Genomic DNA, 10,751 nt, shown 5'->3' with positions numbered 1-10,751 from the left:
TAGATCATTTGTGTAGCATAAATTTCATTTCACAATGAGAGCCTTTGGAAAAATCTGTTACTCCAAAATACAAATCTCCTTCTACTGTTAAGCCAAAAGGCCTACTACGCTTAGGCTTTTTTTATACTGTAAATGAATAGATCTGAGCTACTCTGCCTGTTTTTTCTTACTTCAAGATGTGCTATAGTTCCTGCTCTGAACCCTTCCATCTGGGCTTAAGAGTACCAGACAGGCCCATACCTCATCACCAAAATGTGGTTCAAATCCCTCTTCACAACATTTACACTCGTGTCCCTTGCAGCATTGTGGTGAGTGGTGAAAAAGAGCCCAGACACAGGTGCAAAGACAGAGAGAGCCAGTAGTAGGAAAGAAGGCCAGAAGCTTGTCTATGGAGCATGACTGGAAAGGCATTCAACCACAGTCAACCCCTACCCAGCCCAGCTCAACTCTGTCCAGTTGCAGAAGTCTCTGCATGTGTGTGTGATTTGAAAGTAGCCTACAATGTTGAAAAGAATAAGCCTGCACTTGGAGCCAAGATAAGTGTCCCTGATGTATAAAGCCAACACCCACCAACCTCTGTTACACACACACAGATACAGACACACACAAGGATAAATTTACTCTGTCTCTCTATTATTTCCCTATGTGTGTGTGTGTGTGTGTGTGTGTGTGTGTGTGTGTATGAAAGGTATGGCAGGAGTGTTGTGTTGGCTTGGCTGACCGTCTGCGGTTGTGCGGCGGTGAGAGGGAGTTTTGGGAGCGCAGAGCGGGCGTTGCTGCCGAAATCCCTGAGAAATGTTCGTTTTGGATCCGTGTCCGTGCTTACATACCGCCCTCCCGACTGTCTCTCATTCTCCGTTTCATTTTTCCTTCTTAAGGTTTAACTTAAAAGTTATGAAATCGGGAGTCAAAATACATCACTTAAAAGTGCGGCGACTCTGAAGGGTGTGTGAACGCGTGCGCGTGTTTGAGCGAGAATAAAAGAGAGAGAGAGAGAGAGATGGAGCTCTGCCCTCTCCACCTTACAACCTTTATCCAAAATCCGGGGCCAGTGAGGCTGCGGAGGTGATGTTATCTTTTGGAGAGATAACGGAGGGCAAGAAGTCTGCTTTGGTGATCAGAGACTTGTTCACCTGGCTAAGGCAGGTGTTTGTGTTGTGAGATTTCTTTTAAATGCACTTTTTTATTTTACATTCTCTTTGGCCAAAAATACTTTCACAAGCCCATTTGTTCTGAAAGTGACTTTTTTTTTTTTTTTGAAAAGCGAATTACTCCCGGTACTATGACATCATTCTAATTGTTTCCAATGCATTTAGCTCGATTCAAGAATTGCCACAAACAAATATTAGCTGTAACAGGACAGACAAAGTACAGAGGAAAAGTGCCCGATTCGAGAAAATTATTGAAACAAGGCGGTTTATATTGTAAACAACTAAAATTATCTCACCTCATTACCAGATGTTTTCACATGGAACGGAGCACTTGTTAAAATGGATATTTGTGCAGTGTGAGTTTTGGTCGGCAGGGCAGAGCGACTAACTAATCACATTTTGATCCAATAAGTGTGTGTGTGTGTGTGTGTGTGTGTGTGTGTGTGTGTGTGTGTGTGTGTGTGTGTGTGTGTGTGTGTGTGTGAAGGAGAGCAAGAAAGAGAGAGAGAGGCAGAAAGAGGGAGCGAGAGGGGTGGGAGGGAGCGAGAGGGGTGGGAGGGAGGGAGGGAGGGAGGATTGATCCGCGTCTGTTAAAATCTTGTTCTGGTTTTTCTTGGAGTGAGGTCTGTGCCTGCCGACGCGCCTCTCCTGTGCAGCCCCCCTCAAGAAGAGCTTCTCTTTTTTTAAGAAAAGAAACCTTGGAATTTTTTGAAAGGGACAAAAATCTACATAATACCAGTGAAGTGGATAAAAGCGCACGGCTGGACTCTTTTTGCGTTCCTTCCTTCGTTTCCTCCTCTGGTGCCTGAATGAAACAGGGAAACACAAACAGATATATGGGAAAGAGGAGCTGTGCAGGTTTTGCACTGGGAGTCGATCTGTCAGTGAGATTTTGCGTAAACATGTTTCCTGCGAGCTCGCGTTAACTTTTAGTCCTTCTCAAACTGGTGAACTCGACTCCGTTCCTCTTCCACCGCGGAGTTGTTTTTTCTCGGAACGAAGAGACTTTGGTGTTTTCCCCCCTTCAGAGAAACTGCTTAAACTTTCTGCGTTTGAAAAAAATAAATAAATAAAAAGATCGGATTGCATTTTCCCCCTTCAAACATTTTGGAGGTGATGTCATCGTGCTGTGTTTTGGCAGGTATTGTGTCGAGAGGGCGCAGGGAGGACTACTGCAGCCAGGCGGTAACCAGCGGCTGAGGAAAGCGGGGAAGTCCGGAAAATCAGGTGCAAAGTGCGGCTGTCATTTCCTCGCCGTGTCGCGGGTGGCTGAGTCCGCCACCCAGTCACAGCTGTTCCCATCATCTCCAGCCACCCCTCCCTTCCTCATCTTTCTTTCCCCTTTATTTCCCCCTCCGATTCTCATTCAGCACTCTCCATATACCCCTCTGAGCTGGACCGCTCCGGGACCTTATCACCCACTTTGTCAAACGCTGTTGGTCGGTGTCACCTGAGCCACAGACCAGTTGAGTCAGCGTGGGTACGCAGACATGACCGTGCCTGCCTTGCATTACCCTGGGCCCGCAGAGCAACCTTCTCCAGGTCGCAGTTTCGTCCACCAGCACGCCCAGGTACCCCACCTCCAACAGCATCTGACCCTGCTCTACTGGGACTAAACCTGCCTCCTGCTCCCGTCTGCGGCGTGGCAAACAACCCGTCTCATCCCAGCAACCACATAACTCATTTTGGTGTCCGGGAGCCTGCTGTTACGCTTAAACGTTACGCATTGGATTACACAAAAGATTACGCACGCGCCGCATCTGTTCACTCGGCCAAGCATCACTCTGAGGGTCAACAGGGTCGACTGGAATTGGCTATCTATAAGGCGTGAGCGCGCTTTCACCTGTTCCTCTCCTTGTCGGGTACGCGCAGCGAGCGTTTAAAATTCTAACTCTTTGCTCCTCCGCCCATCCGTTCCTTCCCCGGTCTGGACAGCTGTTAGAGGTTGCCCGGCGGTCACAGTGGCACAGTTCACCCAGCTTCAGACCCCAACTTGCCCGTGCCCGCACATTTACTTACGCCGGGGCAACCGGGGCACAACGCCGCCGATGCCAACAGGAGTGTCCGCTCACTCTTTGACTCTGCACAACATCCACCGGTTTCAAAACACAGAGGGGGGCTCTGAGCCACTCTGTCGGACTGGCTCAAACCGAGCGAGGAGACTGTCTCTGGGACAAGTTCCATAGTGGAGGGGGGAAGCAATGTGGTCCCTTCTTTCCACGCTGACCGTCTTGTAAGTCACTTCTATCACTTTATCATCAAATATTATTGCTTCACTCCTCAGGTTCTATTGTGTTTCAGTTGTTTAAACTAGTTTCTGGGTAGGCGAGAAGACGATGGAGAGAAAGGTTGCAGAATCTAGCGATTACATCACTCCTAATCAGTCCCCATAGAAAACATGCCATAGAGCCCTGTTTTGATTGGCTGACAGTTCATTGTCACTGGGTCAGAGTCAGGGCCGTGTAACTCATAAAACCTGCCATAAACATCTCCATCACCATCTGCATTTACTTCAGGGATGGCCAGGCTGGCTTAGAAAAGACCATTTCTCATCTCCAAGAAAATGTTTTTTCCTATTGAAAATATTTGAGAAGTCAAATAACACAAGCTCTATCTAGTGTGATAGGAAAATGATAAAGTGCCAAGAGCAAATCTAAGGGAGGAGGATATGGGCTCAAGGGGCTCGAGTTTGCCCATTGGAGGTGTGTCTTGTTAAAAGCCAGGGGTTTATTTTTCTTTCTTTGTGTCGGCGGTGTTCTCCCAGATGGCAGTCATCTCCAGATACTTCTCATTCCTCACACAACCTGGACAGGGTGTGTGCTCCTGCTGCTGCTGGTGTCTTCCTGACTTTCCTTCTCTTTGTGTGTCTCCCTCACCCTCTCTCCACCTACCCATCTAACTACATACATCTGTCTTGCTTTCTTCCCTATAATGCTTTTTCCATAGATACTTCCTCCGTTAAAAAAGAAAAAAGAAAAAAAGTATGAATTAATAACTGATGAATGATGACGCCCCTGGCAGTGTCTGAAGATGAGCAGGCTCACTGTTTAGTCTGCTGGTTTTAGTTTAGGTCTACCTGAGCCAGTCATCTCTCCACTCATCTCTGCCTCACTTATCATTTTTACAACAGCTCCATTTATTCATCCACATACTGTTTAACCAACTTCATCATAATTCTTCAGCTAAGGGCCTTTAGCCACAACAACCTGTTACTGCTCTTCTGCTAAAGCCACAGAACAATGTCTAGGCCTTCTGGTTTTTTCACAAATGTTGCGCTGTAAGCCCTGTTACTGCCAATACCACTCACACACCCACTCGCTGAACCAGTATTCTTAACGAAGGCCTGCCGCAGAACATCTGAAACTCTTTGCACTGTGCTGAAGCCCACTGCTCCAGCGTTGGCCTACCACGTTAACCACTGCTACACACAGCTGAAACCGCTGCTCTGTGCTAAGTCCCACCAGGTCGACCACTCTCACTCCACACTGGTGCCCAGTCCTCGATACTGAGGCCTGCTCGTCTAACCACAGACTCCATATGGTAGATCTGCTGGGACGCACATTTATGATGTCAGATCATTGCTTGCTTTGGCAACTGGCCAAGGTGTACCGGGCTTTCCCTCTCTCCATACCTCCTTCTGTCTTTACTCTCCCCAACTTTTACTCTCTCCTATTCTCATCCCTCCCCCACTCCTGGCTGATCCTGTCTCCCTCTTTCCTCTCTGCTTCTTTTTCTCTCTGTGGCTGGCATAATATGGAGTGTCTGTGGTTTTTGTGGGAGCGGGAGAATCCAGTGCTGAGGCACTTTTCCTACAGTGTCCTCGGCAGCAGTGCAGCCGTGGTGTTTTAACAGCTGAGAGTCCTCACAATGCACAGGCGCTCAGGTTTTTTCGCCTGCGCAGGCAAAATGTGAGGGCCAATGCTCTACTGCATTTCCCAGGATGTCTGCATCTATTAGAACGATTAAGAAGCCAACGCAAGGCAATACTGAGAAGGAAAGAAAAGAGAAAGGAAACAAAAGGGTGATGATGTGATGACGTTTTGTTTATACATGTGTGTGTGACAGGAGGCAGTAGCGTGTTACCGTGGGCATGAGCTGAACACCTCTTCTCTTTCCTGTTATTTATCTTTTTCTCTACATCAGTCTACACTGTGGTTACACGTGTCTCTCATTTTGAGATGCATAACCTTGTGATGTGTTGTTTTTTTTCAGCGTGTCTCCTCCACCTCACATCTGCGCATTTGCCTGTTCTTTCTGATTTTATCTCCCACCTCTTTTATTCTCTGTCAGCCTTCTTTGACTTTGTCTCTCTTTCTCTTTTCTCAGTTCACCTTCCTCCCTTCCTCTGTCGTCGTGCACTTCTCTCATCTCCTTGCTCTCTTCCTCTCTCAGCAGAGTGTATTCCTTTTGCTTTAGCCCAGCTGTCAGCTGCCTGCTTCTCCTGTACACACACATGCACACATCTGCACATCTGTGTGCATGCCCATGACAGTGTGGAGGAGTCGCCTCGCTAACTCTAAACATAAAGGCAGATAGGAGGCAGGCATGGATAGGAATAGGTAGAGTTTGCAGAGAAACCATGAAGTTTGAAGAGAGATAGGGAGGAGAGAAAAAGAGCGGAGCAGAAAGAGAGAAGAGGCACACAGAGAGATAGCATAAGATGAGGTGGGGAAAGACAAAATTCGTAGAATTGCTTTTCAGCCCACACACTGGGTTCTGAACTTCATCAAGTCTTCAGCCACTAATTTAGAGCAGTTCAAGAACTGCCAAAGTAGGCTTTGCGCAACACAATCACTCCCTTTCTGAGGCTGTAAATAACATTCAATATATCCAAGGTCAAGGTCCAAGCTTCAATTAAGCAATGTGATGAAGTGAGAAAAATTATAATTGTAACTGTAACTAAGTGTTTAAATCTAAACATCACTTAAATGTTTAGCTAGAGAGCGATAACAAATAAGAAATAACACGCAAAAGTATACTTCTACGTGTGCGGTATTTATTATTTCTGCCTGCTGCATCACCACCAGTCAATTCCTTCATAAATTATCTTTCCACGTGTTTCAGTAGCTCTTGCTCTCGTCTATTCATTTCTAAATTTAACCACAGTCCACAGCTCTTAAAAGCCACATCACAGTAGAATGAACACCTGTAGTCCAACTCAGCTGTCTACATATGCAGAGCAGCCAAATATGCCAGCCCACTCCCTTAGATGTCCAAACCAAAACATGTTCTAGCTGTCTTGGCATGTTTGCCATTTTTTGCTATGCTCCAATCAGGTCATTTGCAGGCCAGATTTTGGTGTAGCAAAAGTCACAGACGGGTCAGAAATTGGGTTCGGGCAGAAGGCTGGTAGCGTTACAATAAACACTGCTCTGGGTGTTGTCTGTCTGCTGATCCTTGGACATCTGCCTGTCTTTATGTCAAGTTGCTGTGCCAGCAGCACACCCAGAACTGTGAGTAATGACCCAATAAGGAAATGAGATGTTGAACAGAAAGAACGGCAGAGAAGAAAGAGATGGAAATGATGGTGTCATGCTTGACTCTTCCAGCATTCAGTGTTGCTTACGTTCTTCTAAGCTCATCTGTTTTATATTATTTCAGATGTATCCAGATGTTGCTGGTGATGTGCAATCCATTACAGGTGAGAAACAGCAGGCATGACAAAGAGTGATTGTGCGGCATGAAGTTGTATATTGATCTTTACTCATGGGTGGGTGTGGGTGTTCCAGCAGGTACTTGGTATGGATGGAGTCAACTTCAGTGTGCATGTGGAGAACCAGACACAGGTGCGAGACACTATGAGTCGGCGACACCACAGAGTATACCAGCTCTACAGCCGAACCAGCGGCAAGCATGTCCAGGTGCTGGGACGCAAAATCAGTGCCCGGGGTGAAGATGGAGACAAATATGGTAATACAGACACACAAACATGTGGGTACGGTGTAAAGTGGACAAGCTTAAATGTTATGTGTGTATGCACAGTGATGCTTACTCGCACCGAAGTGCACACTCACACTATCTAACAGCTGCAAGTACAAAGACTTAAAGGTTGACCAAGTGCATGCATGAATGGAGACAGAATGCAACTGTGCAGCCACACTCACAAAAGCACACACACATCTCCCCAGGCTTTGGCAGAGGGGCAGTGGAGCTTGTCTTGGGAGTACAAAGACCTCATCGACTGGCTGCTGACTCAATGATTCACTAGAGAGGAAAAGAAAGTTGGAGAGAGAGAATGAAAGAGAGAGAGAGAAGTTGGTGTGTGAAATAAAGTGTGAGTTAGATGGAGAAGCCTGCCAGGTAGAGTGACTGGCTGAGTGTTAGAAACTCATCTCCTTCATCGATCCCTCCATTGATTTTGCATCCTCACTGTTATCTCCTCTGGATTTAAAACAGCAGGACCCCCACCCACCCACCCACCCACCCCCCTTCTTCCATCCATCCTCTAACACTGTCCCTGTCCATCCCCCACTTCCTCCTCTGTCTGTAATGATGGCTAACCCATTCTTAACCCCCCCTGAATCAATGGGAAGAAGAAAGCCAAGCCATAAAAGTGGAGTTCACATTTCTGCATGTGGCTCAGCAGCACATCCTTTGCATTGATAAGGGTGCCAGGTCACAAACACACCACGTCAAGCTAGGAACTAGACTCCAGATGCAAGAGATAGGGAGGATTTTTTTTTTTTTGGACAAATACTACCCAAAAGACAGCAAATCCACCTAAATCCGACCAACTGTGTCATCAAGGCATTAGACATGGGAACCAAGTGTAGAGAGCGAAGATATAAAGCAAGTGCACGAAAGTCTAAACATTAAGTGAAAGAACAGAAGGGAGATGAGAAGAGAGTTGGGGGAAGAGAGGCGAGGGGGGCAAGAGGGAGGGAGGTATTGATTTCTCTTGACCCCTTTGTTGACTAAGGTCATGTAGGAACCGTTTTAGGGATTTTATTTTTAAATAGGCACAAATGCTCTTTAAAGATGTGTAGTTAGTGAAGCGCTGTTGCCTGGAAGGATGAAGGATAAACACACATGCACCTGCACAGACTCACAGAGGCAGAAGCGCACATGCACACATCTTAAAACAACAATATCACAGACATTCAGTCTGAGTGTGTTCCCGCTCCTCTCTGCTCACAGTGCTCCATCTAGTCTTGGCTCTTATCTTTTTTACAAGGCCCATTTCTGGTCAGCGGCCTCACATCCATGTGTGTGACCAGGCTTATCTGACAACCATCTGCCCAACCAGAGACATTTACATCTGTCTGTGATTTATCAGTGTGTTTAATAGCAACTATGAATCCTACAACTGTGATTCAGTATGAATGCCTTATCTGCTTTAAAGGGCTGGTTTAGATTTAACAGCAGTCAGTAATCTACGGTGCTCAACAAAAGGTCTGTCAGTGTCAGTTTGAATATTGTCCTTGGCTAGGCCGATATGCAAAACTAAACAAGCCCTAAATTTAGGACGCCGTTAGCTTTCTGCCTTGTTATTTGTGGAAAGTCTTTAAATCTTGACTATATACAAGTACATAATGTGTCCACACTACCTATGGCTCTAATGTCTGTATGTCCCTTTGTATGTCCCTTCACAAGCCCAGCTCGTAGTGGAGGCTGATACCTTTGGTAGCCAGGTGAGAATCCGTGGCAAAGAAACCAATTTCTACCTGTGCATGAACCGCCGTGGGAAGCTGGTAGGAAAGGTGAGACTTCTTCTTTTAGACACATGTTAATCCAGAATATCTTCTTACTTCTCTCTGACCAGCCTTTTTTCTCTCTCTCTCTCTCCCTCTGTGTGTGTGTGTATGTGTATACCTGTGGTTTTTCTGCTCTCTCAGAAGGCCAGTAATCGAAGTGCAGACTGTGTCTTTGTGGAAAAGGTCCTAGAAAACCACTACACAGCTCTAATGTCAGCGCGCTACACGGGCTGGTATGTTGGCTTTACTAAAAAAGGGCGTCCTCGCCGTGGTCCGCAGACGCTTCCCAACCAACAGGATGTACACTTCATGAAACGCTTCCCACCGGGAGAGCAGCCTGACCTCACCACTCCATTTCGCTTCACCACCGTCAGCAAGCGGGGCAAGAGGGTGCGCGCTACTGGGCCCCGCTAGTTGTGGCTAACTCTAGCACCCACTGTCTTGTCATCCAAAGCCTTGACCTGAGCCTGCCAATAGCTAACCCTTTCATTCCTTCTGTCACACATGACTGAACACTTCCCTTTGTTGGGAAAAACATTGACCAGAATATTAATGAATCATTCATGGGGTTTAGCTCTACACCTTATTTGCCACTACAGCCTCCCTAGTTAATGATCATTCCTCTCAGTTTAAGTTCCCCTTACTGGACCAACGAGACCAATAATTGGTCCAATGCTGGAAGCTCTTTGGACCTGGTGTGCTTCCCTTCATTTTCTAGATACACTGACAGTGAACCTGAAGGGCAGCCAGAGTCCCTGGGGTCTACAAAGGCCTTTAGTTCACAACCACAAAAACCACAAGGCCTTTGTGTCTCCTGTTCTGTACCACCTGGACAATGTCAAGTATGGGATTACAACTGGACCATGCAAAACAGACAAGGGTGAGAAAGACTGACTGAACAAGAGAGTGGGTGCTTAGCCTGCAGATAAAGGGAAAGAATGATGGAGAAGACATGAAAATGGTGGAATGGACAAAAGGGATATAGTGATCTGCTCAGATCAAATGGACCAGTAATGGACTGTTGACATGTGTCGCACTTATTTGTCTCACTGCTAAATTAGTGCCATCCTGTGAGGCTATTGGATGAATGGCAGGGTGAATGAGGGAATGTTCGAATGAGTGGCTTACTGAATAATTGCATGTTTGCAAGAAGTCAATGAGAAAATGTATGTTAGAGTGTGTGTGTCAGTGAGTGAGCGAGTGCAACAACCATGAGTGAAGCTGGATCACGGGGGACTCTGGAAAGGGACCATGTAGTCCCTGCATGAACCTGTGACAACTCACCGCAGGGACTGAAGCTTTAGGAACTGGAATGTATAAGAAAAAAAATACACACACAAAAAAAACAAAACAAGCTGCACCAAAAACAGCCAGCAAAATCACAGCAAAACCAAACTAACAACTGACCAAAGACAACTGGAAGACAACCTTCTTCATGAATCCTCCCCCCCAACAGGACATGACATCCTCAGCCTTTAGGCACAGAGGATGATGAGTGCCAGGGCCGAGCCCGCCGGGGAGGGTGCCTTTTCTTTTAGCATCGCTATGGAAACGACCCAGGGGATGATGCTCCTGTGCGATACCGTGGATACAGAGTGCTGCTACCAGGACATTCAGTGGAACAAACCAAAGTCTCATGCATAAACACAGGAGAAAAAAATATTAAAGGGAACAATTTATTGAAAGTTCTATATATATATTATATATATAAAAGAAGACAGAAACCCTAAATAAGCAATCTTACTATGATGGTTACTATAATTATTATGATAAAATTATTTCATTTATTTATTTCAGCTCTGTGTGCAGCAGTCTTTCTCGACTCAGTAAACCTTACAGAAACATTTTCTTTGTCTCCCGTCCTCATTCAACTTCTTCTTCACCTGCTCCGTTCTGTTTAAAGGGC

General features: G+C 46.2%; 1 protein-coding gene across 4 annotated transcripts; it reads left to right on the top strand.

Annotated features, from left to right (window-relative positions):
* Window positions 1-1,789: 1,789 nt before the first annotated feature.
* Window positions 1,790-10,590, top strand: fgf18a (fibroblast growth factor 18a). 4 transcript variants are annotated; one of them, XM_006781425.3, is made up of 5 exons: window positions 1,790-3,384; window positions 6,753-6,792; window positions 6,884-7,061; window positions 8,745-8,851; window positions 8,987-10,590. In XM_006781425.3, exons 1-5 carry the CDS (start codon window positions 3,353-3,355, stop codon window positions 9,257-9,259), a joined length of 630 nt encoding a protein of 209 aa, XP_006781488.1. In that variant the 5' UTR covers window positions 1,790-3,352; the 3' UTR covers window positions 9,260-10,590. The 4 variants fall into 4 exon arrangements, with proteins under 4 accessions (XP_006781488.1, XP_035766995.1, XP_035766989.1 ...); XM_035911102.2 differs by having other exon boundaries at window positions 6,881-7,061; window positions 8,990-10,590; XM_035911096.2 differs by having other exon boundaries at window positions 6,881-7,061.
* Window positions 10,591-10,751: the final 161 nt, after the last annotated feature.

This window comes from Neolamprologus brichardi, chromosome 2 (assembly GCF_056152115.1).
Source record: "Neolamprologus brichardi isolate AB-2024 chromosome 2, ASM5615211v1, whole genome shotgun sequence".
Lineage (NCBI taxonomy): Eukaryota > Metazoa > Chordata > Actinopteri > Cichliformes > Cichlidae > Neolamprologus > Neolamprologus brichardi.
This window is presented reverse-complemented; position numbering and strand designations above follow the sequence as displayed.

Bases quoted from the DNA above. Each gene is read 5' to 3' on its own strand.
- fgf18a (XM_087849730.1), top strand. From the start codon at position 6,667: ATGGAAATGATGGTGTCATGCTTGACTCTTCCAGCATTCAGTGTTGCT. The intron at 6,793-6,880 runs GTGAGAAACAGC...TGGGTGTTCCAG, and splicing joins TGATGTGCAATCCATTACAG to CAGGTACTTGGTATGGATGG. The intron at 8,852-8,986 runs GTGAGACTTCTT...CTGCTCTCTCAG, and splicing joins GTGGGAAGCTGGTAGGAAAG to AAGGCCAGTAATCGAAGTGC.